This window comes from Mandrillus leucophaeus, unplaced genomic scaffold, assembly GCF_000951045.1.
Source record: "Mandrillus leucophaeus isolate KB7577 unplaced genomic scaffold, Mleu.le_1.0 Scaffold408, whole genome shotgun sequence".
Taxonomy (NCBI): domain Eukaryota; kingdom Metazoa; phylum Chordata; class Mammalia; order Primates; family Cercopithecidae; genus Mandrillus; species Mandrillus leucophaeus.
In genome coordinates, this window is record NW_012104343.1 from 671490 (window position 1) to 689120 (window position 17631).

A 17631-nucleotide genomic window follows, 5' to 3' on the forward strand; every position below is an offset into this window, starting at 1 on the left:
GCTATAGAAAACAGTATGGAGATTCCTTAAAGAAGTAAAAGCAGATCTATCATTAGATCCATCAGTCCCACTACTGGGTATCTACCCAAAGGAAAAGAAGTCATTATATGAAAAAGACACATGCACGCATGTGTATAGCAGCACAATTTGCATTTGCAAGGATATGGAACCAACCTAAGTGCCAATGAGTGGATAAATAAAATGTGGTATATATACACTATGGAACACTACTCAGCCATAAAAATAAGGAAATAATGTCTTTTGTGGCAACTTGGATGGAACTGGAAGCCATTATTCTAAGTGAAGTAACTAGGGAATGGAAAACCAAATACCATACGTTCTTACTTATAGGTGGGAGCTAAGCTATGTAGATGCCAAAACGTACAGAGTAATATAATGGACTGTGGGGACTGGTGGAGGGAGGTTTGGAGGAGAATGAAGGATAAAACACAACATGCTGGAAACAGTGTACACTACTCAGATGATGAGTGCACTAAAATCTCAGAATTTACCACTAAAGTCTTAACCATCCATGGAACCAAAAACTACCTGTGTCCTAAAAACTATTGAAATAAAAATAAAAATAAGCACATTTAACAAAATATTTATTTATTAAAATAAATACATTATTCAAAACTTAAAAATAATGTGTAGTTAGGATCTTAGTGTTTTCCAAAGGCAATTTTATAAACATACAGATTATTCTTTTCTGATTTAGATATTAGATGGTGGTAATACTAGAAGATACAAATGATTACTAAGTCAGTTTTCAAAATAGACATTTTTTCACTGTTGTCATAAATCTTCCTGATAAATAAAGAAGAGTGAATATATATCACATATATTATTAGAAAATGTCAATAAAATTTGAGCCAAAGAACAAATGAAATTCTAAGTGATTGGAACAAGAGTAAAAGGAAATAGAATTGATTATCCCATCAATCTTTCTTTTTCTGTTTACCCCTTGAAAGGAAACGCTTTATAGGAGAAGTTGTTTCAGAATATATTTTTTATTTCCTTACGTATTAAGAAATGAAATTGCTCTCTTCTCACAGTTGTCTTTGACAGTAACTTGGAGAAGTCTGTTTTGTAGTAGGCTAAATTCTACATTTTAGATCCCAGTATTTAATTTGACTAACTTCTTTTGGTATTATTTTCCCTTTTAAATGCTGAAATATTTTATTTAAAAAGGAATCACTGGAATTGTTTAACATTGCGACAATCTGCCTTGAGAACAACTTTTGATTGTATACATAATTTTACAATTATATCTATCTCTCATTTGATTCACACCATAACTCTTTGAAACTGGCACCAAGATGTAATCTCTAAATTCTATTTTCACAATATCTGAAAGAGAGACAGAGGTTACTTAATTTCCTCAAGGTAACTAAGTTTGTAAATAGTAGAGAGTTGGGACTTCAGATCTTTTCTTACCTGCTTTTGTTATTCAGAGGTATTGAATTCTCATTACCTCATTGAAGTTATGTATTTATTTATGTCAGAATGGAAGACCCTATATAACAACCCTTGCTTGGCAGGGAAATGGGGAGAAGCATGTGAACTGGATAACCTTTAAGTTTCCTTCTGATTTTCTGATTCTCTTTTTCAAAGGTGACTTGCTATAAGCATTTCATTTCACTTTTAAAGTATTTTGTTTTTACTTGGAACAAGTGCTTTGGTATAGTGCTTTACTATTTATTGAGTGAATTCTTTTTTATCTTATTTAATGCTATTACCAGTTTTGAGTAGACATTATTATTATAGTATCTCCTAAAGAAAAGAAAAATAAAATGAGAGTAAGTACAGTCATGTGTTGCTTAATGACAGGGATACTTTGTGAGAAATGTCTCATTATGCGATTTCATCACTGTGTGAACAACATAGAGTGCACTTACACTAACCTAAATGGTGTAGCCTGTAGCACACCTAGGCTACATGGTATGACCCATTGCTCCCGAGTTACATGCCTGCACAGCATGTTACTGTACTGAATACTGTGGGCAATTGTAACACAATAGATATATAAAGTGTTTATGTATCTAAATATATCAAAACATAGAAAAGGTACAGTAAAAATGAGGTATGATAATCTTTTTGTACAACCATTATATATGCGGGTGGTCTGTTGTTGATCAAATTATCATTATGTGGTGTGTGATTATCATTTCTCCAGGATCACAGCCTAAGGTAGATTGCGTAGCTGGGACACAAATCCAAGTCTTCTAAATTCAGATCTTGTAAAATAATGCTGGTTTTTCAAAGAGAAATGTTAAAATCTATTTCTTAATTTCTCAGAAATTATATCATCAGACAATTTAGGACTCCCTGGAACTTTCTAAACATTTCTACAACATATTCTTGTATTTTCTTTTCCATCATGATTTCCTACATTTAGCAGTTAAGTCAAATGTTGTGACTTTAGGACACATTCTGTATAGCATGTTTTACCATTTACCATAATTTTGTGTTATGTCATACCTGTTTTTCTTGTGAGCTATCAAAATTCTAACCTTGCTTCTATTCAAATTTCCTCCAAATTTTTTCATTTGTATTTGCATCTAGAGTCTGATTTTATGAAATATTTAAATGTAAATCTTTCTGTTATGTTCACTCTCCACATTAGTGATTTGTTGTATATAAGAAACTTTATTATATATTGTAATTATATATATATATTTACATGTGTCTGACTAGCATTTCATTTAGTGAGTTAATAGAATTTGCTTCTTAAATGCATCCAAATGAAAATACAGTTTTGTTTAGAATTACTGCTTTTGATTGTTGATACATATTTTGATATAATGTATGCTAACAATTATTAATTAATTCTAAGGTTGAGTAATGCAGTTCAGAATTTTTACTTTGAAAAGCTGGTGGGGATTAAGTTCACAATTTTTAAGGTAGAATATATTGATTATGTGTTGAAATTGCATTAATGGTGGAACTTGTCTTTTAAATGAGTTTCCCTTTTGAAATTTTTTTATGCTTGAAGAAGAAAGGTGAAGGAATACAGAAGTAGGAACAAGACATACTCAAAGTGTGTTGTGCGCCATCACTGAGAAGTTACTAAATTTTTTAAAATTATTTTTTAACCCTGGGCTAGTACTACAGTTAGCTTGTCAGGGTCCCTTACATACTGCACTTTCTTTCTCTTTTACATGCCCCTTAAATCTCTTATTCCAATTCTCTGTAGGAATGATGTGTAGATTTTATAAATGTCTCCTTGGTGTTATAACTTTTTTTTGGTAAACCTAGGAGTATGTTTGTAACTTCAACTTTTCCTTCAAGCTAAGTATCAGATATGGGCTATCTGGAAAGACCTCTTAAAAAAAAATGGGAGTTGGTATCCTCTTCATTTTACTTAACTCATCTAATTAATGAAATAAGTTAAATTTTGCCTATATGAATTCTATTAAGTAGTTTAATTGGTTAGTCAATACACGCTCTCTCTCTCTCTCTCTCTCTCTCTGTGTGTGTGTGTGTGTGTGTGTGTGTGTGTGTGTGTGTGAGGCATGGGATGATGGCTTTCCAGGTAAGTAAAATAGCCAAGTGTTGAGTATACAAAAACTTTGAAACCCAATTTTATGTCTTAGTACCTTCAGTGATTACTCTAAATTCCCAACCAGCATCTAGTATTGTTTTAAAATTATCTATTTAATGCAATTTGTCTTGCTCAGCCTATTTTTTGTTGTTGTTGTTTCCTTCTTAGGGACATAGTTCTCAAACTACTTCAGTATGAGGCATCAACAAATGTAGCAGACAATAAAGGATATTTTCCTATTCACCTGGCTGCCTGGAAAGGAGATGTGGAAATTGTGAAGATTCTTATTCATCATGGACCATCACATTCCAGGGTCAATGAACAGGTACACTTGCCAAATGTTTGCTCATGATGTAAATTTTCTAGTTTTACAAAGGCAAAGCAATATTGAAAATGTGATTAATTTTATCTTTACCCTGCTCAAAGGCCTTTCCATTGCTGAATTTCCTAAAAGGAGAAATTTGAAAAATTCTTTGGTGTTTGGATATGATGTGCAGGGACTAAGTTGGGCATTTGTAAAGATACTTTGTTAATGGGAAAATCCTACATAAAGGAAGTAGTTGTAATATTTTTGCCTGTCTTATATAATCAGCCATTTTATAGCCATTGAATATTTAAAGATAGAACAGAATTCATGTTTGTACTGAGAATTAGAATGTTAATACAATTTTCAATGCTAAAACAATGATATGCCTATCATTTGCATAATGCTTTACCATTTACTTAGCACTTTCACAGTTAAGTACTCTGGTGAATCAAAATGTGAAATATAGTATATAAAGTTGCTTGTCACATATTAAGTTAAAATTTTTTGATATGTATATACACACACAAACACATAGGCCCAGAATAAATTGAATAAAACACAGCAGCAGTATGATTCTGACAATGTATTTGTAAGTACACAATATCTATATTACACATAATGGACATATTTTAAAAAGAATACCGTTGTTAGTATTCTAAACAGATAAGACCACAGATTCCAGATAGTAAAATATGGTCCCCTAATACAGTATGATAACAAACATCTTGAGCTCTGCATGCCCCCTACTGTTCCCGTTTTGTAAAACTATATTTGAAAACCAGCAGGCAGTCCAACAATTGAATTACAATCACGGCATTAAGCTGCAGTTTGGCAGTTGTCCAATATCGATGCAAGTAGGTAACTTTAGGGCAAACATATGTAATAAAGCACAATTAGCATATTGTTCAAAGGGATGCAGACTTTGCCGGACTTTGAAATTCAGACTGAAGGATAAAAAGTAACAATCGCTGTAAACAGCAAAGGGAAGAAAAATACATATTTTTTCAATGAAAATATATATGCAGTTGTTGAAAGGATTAATCAGGAAAACATTTTATTAATTGGAAAAGTGTCTTATTAAAACTTATCACAATAAAAATTTCCATGTTTACAGGTTACAAAAATGCAGAATTTTTAATAAGAATGCACCCAGTCTTTAAAACATGACAGATATGGCTATCTTTATCATCATACCATGCTAAAAGGAAATTTCTGACAATGCTCTTCTCTTCCTCAGAAAACCAAAAGTTAGATCATTTATGAGATGAGCCATCTGGTGGTTATTCTTAAAATTGTCTGAATACCGCAAAGCAAACCTGAAATAATACAATGGAAAATCAATCCAAGGTTAAACAAGAAGATGTTAGTTTTTACAAACAAGATGATTTTAAATGACATGAAAATAAGAAATAGCATATAGTATTCATTTACATTTGAAAGTGAAAAGTTATTGTATGTTTTAAAGAGAAATGCTTACTTGTTTTTGGTAATGTTGAACAGATCAATTAAATTACAAAAAGTGTCTTTCTAAGGAGACTGTATTCAAACTTCTTTGTCCACCTCTATTGCTTTGTGTTGTGGTTTCTATTGGCAACAAGTTGAAACTTTCTTATGATTTTTAATACCATAATTTCAGTATTTTTTTCTTTGATATATATATATCATATATATATCATATATATATCATATATATATCATATATATATATATATATACACACACACACACACTCTTTTAATACCGACCATAGTTTTCCCATTCTATGCCATTTCTCCTAAAATTTTTGATGTGGGATTTTTATTTTTATAGATAACTTTTAATTTTAGCTTTCGTTTTTCCTTCTGAATAGGACAGAGTCTTTTTGTTAATTATAAACTTTTATGTATTTAAACAATAAAGAAAATAAATAAACATGGTAATTAACATTTGTTGAGACATAAGGTAAAGCGGGCACTGTTTTAAACACTTTCACCTGTAAAATATTATTTAATTAATTCTCATGATAATCCTTTGAATTGATAATATCACTCCCATTTTATAGTTGAGAAATCATGTTCTATAAAACTAAACAACTTGTCGAAGGCCACATGTCACTGAGTGACTGAAACTGAGACTGGGACTCAGGACTCTGACTCCAGAGCCCTTTACACAATAGTACGTTGGTATTGTCATCCTAAATCCTATTGCTTAATGGATTGTTTACTGTATGACAGGCATTATGCAAAATACTTCATCCACGTTATCTTACTAAGCCCTAGATTGTTGTTGCTACTATATATATGGAGTTACAGCCTTAGAGAGATAGAGTAAATTGGCCATAACATCACAGCTACTAAGAAATGCAGCCAATATTTGAACGCGGGTTTTTCTGATCTAAAGCCTAAGCTTTCAACCAGTAATGCATTATGTTATGTTAAAATTATGCATTATAGTCAGGGCTTCATTCTGATTTCTGAAAGTTTTGGTTTCCAATACAGCTTTCTTTAAAAATAATTCTATTCTACATTTTAATATTTAAAGTTTACAAAGCCTTTTTAAAATATGTTGTCTCTTTTGGTTTATAAACTACATTATAAAGTTTATAGGGAAAATAATATTCTCATTATACAGATAAGATGAATTTGGAGAGATCAAGTAATTGACATGCTAACACTTCAACCTAGGTCTTGTTCACCTTTCTAAACAAAGTGGACTCCCCCTGGATTATGGTTTTTATAATTGCCACATCCTTCTTCTCTTTCATCATCTGATTATTTCCTTTTTGCTATTTAAATTTCCTTTAAATTGAAAATTTTCAATTTCTTTAAATTTCATTCATATTTTCCTCCCTTTTACCTTCTCTTCCTCTTTTTGTTTCTTTAACATTCGGGCAAAACCCAGAGGGGCCTTATCTCAAAAACTCATTGCCTTTGCCATTCACCAAAACTCGAATCCAACTCTTGTTAGATATTTTACTCTGAAGCAAGAGCTTTTGGTAAATGGCTTTTGTCAGCCAGTTTTGTTCTATCATCCATTATCTGGAAGGGTCCTAATTTTTCGGAGAATACCCATTTGGTAAAAAAGAAGGAATTAAAAACCTTTAAAGAATATTCTGTGTAGCCATACTAGCAATTATTAATCAGTGCCTCATCATAGCCTATTTATTTCAAATTAGATTTTTAGATCACTTGTGAGCATACACAAATACACAATCATGCTCTTGTAAAAGTACCACCATTGTGGCATCCATTGAAGTGCCAATCCAAGTATGTGCTGATCATGGATAAAATCTGTGAACATTTTCTACTGAGATGATCTTGAATGATTGAAATTTTTTCCCTTGAGATCTGAACAGTGCTAATTAGTGTTATTAGAAAATTTTTCAATTTTGCGCTTGTAATTTCCTAGGCTTGGGGCTCTGGAACAGGAGAGAGGCCTTTGAGGAATCATTATTTCATAATTGGCCTTTCTGTTTTCTCAAAGAGATACTATATTTTGAAAAATAAGATTGAATCTCTTTCAGACCAAGGGGAAATTTGGGTTGGTCAGGAAGTATATATCTGTATCATATTTTCATGGTGTGAAGTAATAAGATTGGCTGTTTTATAATCTTGAGAAGAAAAACAGGTGAGAAGACCAGGGAGTCTAAACCTGTGTATGTGATCAACGTTTATGAAGAAGTAGATTATAGTAATACTTTCAAACCAAGAATGCCTTCTGATAAATAAGGGAAGAAACAGTACCCTCAGCTGGATTCCCCATCTAACAGGTCCTAACTTTTCATTGATTAAAGAGTAGATTTTCCCTCTGGGTTTAACCTTCAAATGTTCTCTCTTGATACTTATTTGCAAGGTAAAGTAGTAAGAAGGCCTTTTCTAGTGCTATTTTCCCTTTGTCACTCTACTCCTTTTTAAATTTTCAAATCTTCCTTCTAGACTCTCAACTAACTTACATTCCTCTATCATCCAGGGCAAGCTTGAGTTACTTTCTAGAACATTAAGATTTGTTTGGGTCTGAACCCTCTTTGTCCTTTTGTTTTAGTCAGAACATCTGTCTAAATAGCTACTTCCTATTCTTGGTTGGTGTTTTTCTGAGCAAAGTCTTGAGAAATTCTGCTTTCAGATCACTAATTCCCAGCTCTTCTTTGACAATATAGCAACACATGGCAGACAGCATGGTATAGTGGAAAGAGCATTGGTTTTGGATTTGTCAGATATAGATTGCAGAGTATCTTAATTCTACTTGGACATGTAATTTAACCTTTTTGTATTTTAGTTTCCTTGTCCATGAAGTAGATAATTTTAATATAAATTTTGGAGGATTGTTGTAAGAGTTAAATGAGACAATAGATAAAGTTTTTAGGCACTTAACAAATAGTAGTAGTAATAGTTCTTATTTTGGAAGGTGGTATGTGTGATGGTTAAGAACACCAACTTTGGGTCTTGGCTACTTGTGTTCAAATCCCGGTCCTACCACTAAATGGCTGTATAACGGAAGGCCAGTTATTCAACTATTCAGTGCCTCAGTTTCCTCATCTGTAAAATGGAGATAATGATAATAATAGCTGTCTCATAATGAAGATTAAATGAGTAAACATATATAAAATGCAACTGTGTCTAGAGCGTAGTATTAGTTACAATGATAACTCTGATGGTGGCAGCTGCTCTTTCTTTCCAGAACCCTCGTTTAGGGTCATTGCTTTTTTGTTACTAAAATTTCTTGTTCATTTTTCTCCTGACCCTTTCACCACCTGACATACCTATACACCATCTACCTATATTGCTCAAATAGTCTGAAGGGTCCCTCTGCCTTGCAACTGGGTGCAGTTTTCTGTATCTTAACATTTAAAAAAATCTTGATAAATTTCTAGGAAAATCTCATTGATTTTCAACTGAAATACTTATAAGCTGGACATGTAGTAATATGATACTCCTAGTAACTTATTGGGAATTGGTCTAGGTCCATCCTCACAACCCATGATAATGTTTCAAAAAGATACTTTTATATCTTAGGGCCAGAATCTTCTCATTTTCTTTCCAAAAGAAGCAATGATTTGTAATTACATGGAAAATAAAATGAAACTTAATTTGGGAAAACTTTCTATAAATCTTTTGTTACCAAGAATTTACCTTCTCATCTGTCTTGGAAAGCCAGTCTATTAAAAGTCTGTTATAATTGTTACTGATCTCTCTCATTAATAAATGTCTAAAGATGTGACGCACAGTGCAGACATTACTGTCCATCTGGACCCAGGAGGGCCTCTGACAAACATGGCTAAATCATTTATCATTTTTGGAAGTTGGCATATATGATTTAGGGAAATGTTGGACTTTTTCTATTAAAGTGATAAAAATAAAAAATATTTTTGTTTCAATGAACCCTAGATACTTTTATCAAATATAAAATTCCATTAGGTATACTTATTAAAATGGACAAATTTTAACTTATGTTTTCAAAGCATTGCAGGTTTTAAATTACTGTGTTAAGATTTTGATAACAAACTGAATTTCTGAAAATATCCCTTTTTAAAAATCTTTGTCTTAAACAGAACAATGAAAATGAAACTGCCCTGCACTGTGCAGCTCAATATGGACACTCAGAAGTAGTTGCTGTTCTCCTAGAAGAACTCACTGACCCGACCATTAGGAATAGCAAGCTGGAAACACCTTTGGACTTGGCGGCACTCTACGGACGGCTTAGAGTGGTAAAAATGATCATCAGTGCACATCCTAACTTAATGAGCTGCAACACTCGCAAGCACACGCCACTTCACCTTGCTGCGCGCAATGGCCACAAAGCAGTCGTGCAGGTGCTGCTGGAGGCAGGAATGGATGTGAGCTGTCAAGTGAGTCTGCTTTTAGCTATGCTTTAAAAGTGATGATGCTGTTGCTTGGCCTTGGGATTCAAACGTGAAAACCTGTATGGAGAAATCTTTTAATCAAATTGTTCACAAGTATTTTTGTAACTACTAAATTCAAGGTACTATACCACCTACTTTTGGGAAATAGGAAGAGCTACAAGGCATAATCTCTAACCTCATTCTAATTTGAGGGCTGTATACATGAGAAGTTAGTAGATGGCAGTTGTGTGTGGTATCATTAGTAATTGTTTCCTTTGTCCCAGTATCTAGCACACAGCCTAACATACCATAGGAATCCAGTCAGAGTTTAATGAATGAATGGATCAAAATTCACTTTAACATTGTTGAGTATGTACTTTGTGTTGAGCATGTTGACACATTTAGAATTCAATTCTCACAGCTGTCCTGTGGGATTGAGAACTATTAAATTTCAGTGAAGAGATGAGGAATCAGATTCAAAGACTTAAGAAATTTGCCTAAGGACGCATAGTTGATAAAACTGGAATGTGAATTTAGACTTACTGATTAAAGTCCAGGCCTCTTTCCACTGTAATGTACTGTCTATACATAACTGATGGAGGAATGATCACAATGCCTAAGGGCAATCAGAAAAAAAAATGGAAAAGGTGTGATTTGAGGTGAGCTTTGGAGGAAGAATAGGATTTGGATAAGTTTTGTTTTTCCACAAGAATGGGCAACCTACTTTATAAAGTTTAATTTAATTTAATTTAATATATTTTATTATTGTTATTATTTTTGAGACAGAGTCTTGCTCTGTTGCCCAGGCTAGAGTGCAGTGGTGAGTGGCGTGATGTCAGCTCACTGTAGCCTCCACCTCCTGGGCTCAAGTGATCCTCCTGTCTCAGCCTCCCCAGTAGCTGGTGGGACTGCTGGTACATACCACCATGCCCAGCTAAGTTTTGTATTTTTTGTAGAGATGAGGTCTTGCTCTGTTGCTCAGGCTGGTCTTGAACTCCTGGGATCAAGCAGTCCTTCCACCTTGGTATCCCCAAGTGCTGGGATTATAGGCATGGGCTACTTGGCCTGGCCACAACCTATTTTTGGTATCCTGTCTTAAGTTAGTCCAACTCCAGGGTAAGTCTTTGTTTTTTTTTTTTTGGCCGTTTCCTCCTTTCATGGTTATTTCTTGGCTTCTAAGTTAATGGCAGCATTCTTATCTTCCAGAGACTTTTTTGCTTTCTGTCATATTGTGACTTCCCCTTATTAGTAAGCCATTGATGTGAAACAAACTACCCCAAAACTTAATAGCCTAACACAATTATCGGGGGAACCAGCGCCCAATATTTCAACATAGGTTCTTTTCTATTTTCCCTAAGTGTCAGCCAGTCTGAGAAATAAAGAGAAAGAGTACAAAGAGAGAGATTTTACAGCTGGGCCTCTGGGGGTGGCATCACATATTGGCAGGTTCCATGATGCCCCTTGAGCTGCAAAACCAGCAAGCTTTTATTAGGGATTTCAAAAGGAGAGGGGGGTACGAACAAGGAGTGAGTCACAAAGATCACATGCTTGAGAGGGCAATAAAAGATCACAAGGGCAGAGAGGCAGAGCAAGATCACAAGGCCAGGGCAAAATTAGAATTACTGATGAGGTTCCATGTCCCGCTGGGCACGCATTGTCATCGATAAACATCTTAACAGGAAACAGGGTTCGAGAGCAACAACCGGTCTGACTAGAATTCACCAGGCAGGAATTTCCTAATCCTAGCAAGCCTGAGGGCGCTGCAGGAGACCAGGGCGTGTTTCATACTTTATCTTCAACTGCGTAAGACAGACACTCCCAGAGTGGCCATTTAGAGGCCTCCCCCTGGGAATGCTGGGAAAAGAATTCAGCAATATTTCTCCTATTTGCTTTCTGCAAGAAGAGAAATATGACTCTGTTCTGCCTGGCCTGGCAGGCAGTCAGACCTTATGGTTATCTCCCTTGTTCCGTGAAAATCACTGTTATCCTGTTCCTTTTTAGGATGCCCAGATTTCATATTGTTCAAACACACATGTTTTACAAACAATTTGTGCAGTTAATGCAATCATCACAGGGTCCTGAGGAGACATACATCCTCAGCTTATAAAGATGATGGGATTAAGAGATTAAAGTAAAGACACATAGGAAATTGTAAGAGTATTGATTGGGGAAGTGATAAACGTCCAGGAAATCTTCACAATTTATGTTAAGAGATTGCAGTAAAGACAGGTGTGATAAATTATAAAAATATTTGGGGACCTAATAAATGTCCATGAAATCTTCACAATTTATTTTCTTCTGCCATGGCTTCAGCCGGTTCCTCTGTTTGGGGTCCCTGACTTCCCGCAACACACAATAACTCTTTATTTAACTCATAATTCTGTGATTGACAATTTAGTCTAAGCTCAACTGATGGTTCTTCTGGTCTTGGCTGGGTTCTCTTGTGTGTGAAATCAACTGCAAGTCAGTTATGTATTTCTGTTTCAGAGGCTGGCTGGATGTTGTCTAGGGTGATAGGTGAGACTACCACTTGTCTGTCATGATTTGGCAGGTCAGCCTGGGCTCATTCACATGGCATGCATGGTTCTGAGAGAGAGAACAGAATTGTACAAGGCTTCTTGAGGCCTAGGCTTGGAATTAGCACACCTTCACTTCTGCCATGTTGCTTGGCTGAAGCAAGTCATAAAGGCAACCCATATTCAAGGAGTGGGAAAATAGAGTCTACCTCTGGATTAGAAGAGGGTGTGAATTGTAAAAGGGTGTGAACACCCAGAGGGACTAAATGTGGCAAATTCTGCAAATAATTTACACACTCCAGGTGGAATACATGCTCACAAATGGGATTATTTTTCCTAGGAATTGTTCAGAGATTGAATCCTGTATTTCCGGAGTTTTCTTTATTGAATTTAGAAAAATCTCAGGCCTTCCAATCTCAGATTTAAGGCTAGCACCCTGAACCTAAGATCTTTTCTCAATTTCTTATTTATTCAACTTTGGCAGCCTCTCAAAAAAGCATAGGATTTTTTTCTAACAGTCATATTAATAAGGAAAAACAGTTTTTCTCCTCAAAACGGTATTGAAAATAAGTAGGTATGCTTACTATTGTAGGTGACTCACAAAGTTATTTTCCTAAAAACTGTTTAATGATAAACTAGATGTTTATTGTATAAATGTTGAATTTCTCTAATCTAGATGTACTGCTTTCACACTTCTGTAATATTTTTAAATTTGATTGCACAGACTGCAATATAACCAAGGACTTTCACTCTGACTGAGGTCAGTAAACCTCTCGGCATCCCTGACCAAGATCTTTTCATGTTTTGTACTAGATGACCAGAAGGGAAAGAGTTTAAATTCAATTTTATAAATATATACAATGTGTCCTTTTTTTCTGCACAACACTATATTTTGTGCTTTTGGAGAATAAAAAATCAAAACTATCTCTGCCCCACACTTAGTGGAGGAGACAAAAAATTTGCAAGAATAACTTCCATCCATGATATATAATAAATGCTGAAACAAAGAGCTATGGATCTACGGGTGAGAAAAATATGGATTTCAAGAGGAAGAACATGAGAAGTCATTGATAGAAGTGACATTTGAAGAGGACCTTTGAAAGTCCAACAGGACTTTGAATTTTAGGTGGCATTTAGCTTCCATATGTGCATTATTTGGCTAAAGAGTGTTTTAAAATATTGAATTTGAGTGCTTTTAGATGGGGTAAATGCTTTCCAAGGCTCCGACCTCATTCTACCATTTTATATCATTGCCAGTGTCATTTCTTTAGATTTTCTGCTTGGTCCTCACCACATTTGGATTTGTTACTCACATATCAGAGGAAAGGCAGACAATATGTTTAGATCACTTTGAACACCTAATCAGAAGCATCAGGGGTGATGTCTAAGATGGGCAACTTTTGTGTTGCTATAACCTCTTTCATTGACACTCATTCTAAGAGTTCTAGGAAGTAGAACTGACATCTTTCTATTTAGCCTTAGTTGATATTTTGCTTTTGTTATTGTTGCTTTTTTCATAGAAAACATGTTTTGTTTTTTTTTTGTCTCATTGCCTTTTTTTGGGGGGGATGAATATTTAATTTTATTACTCAAATTCATTGTTACCAAGTTTTCCCCATCAGACTCAGTGCAAAATTTTTTAATATCAAGTAGGTTTGTTGATATTCTCACTGGCTGAGAGTGAACAATGTAGCTAGTAACCTTAAATTGTTTCAGTAGATTTAATATTCATTAAACTGCTTTAACTAACCTGTTGGGAATTAGCAGTATTAAAAGTAATCCCATTTGGTAAATTATAGTATTGTACTTTTAGACTTCAATGACATTCAACTTATTATGACTAAATCTTTAAAATTTATAGATGTTTTTTAAGGATCTTGTCCTTTCCTAGCAATTGCATGTGATTTTATTTTATTTTACTTTTTTTTTTTTAAAGGCAGGGTCCTACTCTGCTACCTAGGCTGGAGTGCAGTGGTGCAGTCATGCTCACTTCAGCCTAGAACTCCCAAGCTCAAGTGATCCTCCAGCTTCAGCCTCCTGAATAAGTGGGACTATAGGCATGTGCTGATGTGCTCGGCTAATTTTTTTAGTTTTTGTAGAGAAAAGGTCTCACTATGTTGCCCAGGTTGGTCTTGAACTCCTGGACTCAACTGATCTTCCTTTCATGATCTTCCAAAGTGCTGGGATTACAATTTTGAGCCAGTGCACCCAGCCTACATATGTTTTTAAATGCAGTATTGATGTTAGTATTTGCTCTAGAGGTTTATTTTCTGCATCATTACTGTCTGAGTAATCTTAAATTATAACACATATTTAAAATACTAAGTAATACTTTGGGCAAATTTCATATCATATTTACTTATAAACCCTTTAGTGTTTAAATATTTTTAGTAAAGAGAATCAGTCAAAGTAAGATATTAAGAAAGTAGGGTTGAATGGGCAATTTTCTCTTGAAGTTAGCAATTATTTTTATGGATTTTGAACTTGATTTTGGGTTGCCAGGTAGCGATAGTGCCATATCATGCTAGTGCTTTCATTGTGTGAGTTTCTTGTAAGTTTCTCTCGTCAAAACTTGAAAAGTTAAAGAACTAGTACAACCTTAAGCCAATTAGACTTTATGTGACTACTAAAGTAAAATGACAGAAAGTTAATAATAAAGAGTACAAGTTTCCATGCTAAGACCTGTTAAGATGCAAAACTGAATTAGATAGTTTTTGCTCTCAAAGGCTTATAGTGGCACCAGAAATAAGATATGTGCATAAGCAAGAATTATCCATTATAATCCATTTACTCTCTGATTTCCCTAGATGATAATTTCACGACATCTCTCTTGCAACACTTCAACACTTCCTTCTCTAACATCCCTCTATGATTATGATACTGCTTTTATTTCACTGAGGAAACCACAAGCAATCACAAATTTCCACCAGCACATCTGCCAGCGTACCTGTGTCTGCTTTCCTCCCTGGTGCTTTAAATGAACCTTTTAGGTTTGTATCTACGGCTAATTCCTCTCTACTTATTCATTGGATCCTATCCTTTCTTGTCTACTTGGGAACTCTGACAAATATTTTCTGTCTTTAATACCATAAGTTTTTTCTTTCTCAACTGTACTATTTCCATAAGGATGCAAAGATACAGTATTTCTCATGTTTTAAAAACTCTCTTGATCTCACATTTCCTTCTTACCATCCCCTTTCTTTGACCCCTTTATAGCAATGTATTTGGAAAGGCTTGTTTTTACTCATTGTTCCCAATTCCTTTCCTCCATTCTCTCTTGAAGCCACTCTTTAACTCCCTCACTCTTTTAAAAGTCCTTGTTTTTGCCTTTGTCAAGTTGTCTAATGACTGACATACTTTTAGATCCAACAGTCAATTCCTGATTCTCCTCTTACTTGATTCATCATTAGCACTGACAAAGTCGATATCTGTCTCTTCTTTGAACCACCGTTTTCTTTTGACCTCTGAGATACCACTGTCTTTTGGTTTTCATTTAGTTCACTGGTGACTTCTTGAAGAAGCTGGGGGAAGTATGTTTGATGCTGTAAGTTAGCCTGGGAATCTCTGCTCCACTTGTCTATTATCTTCCTCCTGGGACTAGGCAGGGGGGCATTGACTGTACACAAGAGAGTAAACTCAACCATGCAAGCACAGTTTCGGCCTCTGCTTGCATCATGTTGGTTACCATCCATTGGCTAAATCAGGTCGCAAAACCAAGCCTCAAATAAAGAGGTAGAGAAATATCCTCAACTTATATAAGTGGAAAGAACTGCAAAGTCATATGGCAAAGAGCATATAAAAGGAGAGGCCAATAATGTAATCTATCATGTCCCTATTCCATAGTTAACTGCCCTCATCTTCTTGCTTTCTAAGCATCAGAGTGTCCCAGGGCTTCGTACTCAAACATCTTTTCTTCTCTGTCTATACCTACTTCCTCATTGACCTCATCCAATCTCTTGGGTTCCAATATCATCTTTATCTGATAATTACCAAGTCTATTTCTTCATCTCAGACTCCACCCTAACTCTCAATTTGTGTATGTAATTGCCTAATGGACATATCTATCAGATGACTAATAGGCTTCTCAAACTCAGCATTTCCAAAGCTGAAAATGTAGCATCTGTACCCCTTTCTTCAAAAATTTGCATATCACCTGGTCTTTCCCATTTTGTCAAAAGGCAGTGCCATCCTTCTAGTTGTTTGACCCAGAATTTTACAGTTTCTTTCAGATTTTACATTCAGTTCTTCAGCAATCCTAGTGGTTCTGTGCTAGGATTTCACTACTTTACATTATCTTCAAGATTAACACCATAGTCCAAGACCTAATCATCTCTTGCCTCCTGATAGTTTTCCTCCCTTTTTTTTTTTTTTTTTTTTTTTTTTTTTGGCTTCTGTATTGTCTGCTTAGGTTGCCACAGCAAAATATTATAGACTGAGTGGCTTAAGCAACGGAAATTTATTTTCTCACAGTTCTGGAGGCTAGAAAGTCCAAGATCAAGTTCCGGCCAGTTCAGTTCCTGGGCGAGGGCTCTCTTCCTGGCTTGTTAGATGGCTGCCTTCTTGTTACATCCTCACATGGCCTTTCTTCTGTGCATGAATGGAGAGAGAGTTCTCTGATGTTTCCTCTTTCTCTTATAAGGACACCAGTTCCATTGGATTAGGGCCACACCCTTATGACCTGATTTAACCTTAACTACTTCCAGAAAGGCCATATATCCAAATACAATCACACTGGAGGTTAGGGCCTTAGCATGTGAGTTTTGGGGTACACAGATACAGTCCATAACATACTCCCTTCAGTCTATTTTCAGCCAAACAGCCAGAAGTGATCCCATTCAGTCAGGTAATTTCATTTTCCTGCTCAAAAACACTTCTATTGGTTTTCCGTTTCATTCAGAGCAAAAGCCAGAGTCCTTATAGTGTCTGATAGGGTTTTATATTACTTAGTTTCACTGTCTCTCTAAAGCTACCACCTACTCTTCTTTGCCCTTCTTCACTTAGCTTCATCCACAGTGACCTTGTTGTTCTTGTTGGGACACATTATGTACACTCCTACCTCCAGGCCTCTGCCTTACTAACCCTTATGCCTTTCTTCCCCCTACTTTCCTCAGGTGTCTTCTCCAATGTCACCTTAGTAGGGAGGCCTTTCTTTACTTATCTTACTCACTACCTAAGCAATTCCCTTTCTTAAACTTTTAACTGAACCCTGGCTTCCCTGTCAGGATACCCTAGCCCCTCCTGCCTTCTCATGCCATGCTACCAGGCACTATGCTCCAGGAGGAAGAAAATTTGTTTCCTGCTGTCATGGAGTTATAGACTAGTAGGGATGACAGAACATAAGCACATAAACCACATAAAAATGACAAATTGCAGCGAATGCTATAATGGAAACAAATTGGGTACTGTGATTGAAACGGAAGGGTCAGAGAGGTCTCTCTTTGGATGT

General features: G+C 35.3%; 1 protein-coding gene across 3 annotated transcripts in view; it reads left to right on the top strand.

Annotated features, from left to right (window-relative positions):
- Window positions 1-17631, top strand: part of ANKS1B (ankyrin repeat and sterile alpha motif domain containing 1B) — a 1315261-nt gene that overhangs the window by 197638 nt on the left and 1099992 nt on the right. For all 3 annotated transcript variants that reach the window (XM_011992230.1, XM_011992227.1, XM_011992229.1), the window contains exons 3-4: window positions 3713-3869; window positions 9379-9675. In XM_011992230.1, the coding sequence (XP_011847620.1) occupies window positions 3713-3869; window positions 9379-9675 (454 nt within the window). The remainder of the gene's footprint in view (window positions 1-3712; window positions 3870-9378; window positions 9676-17631) is intronic.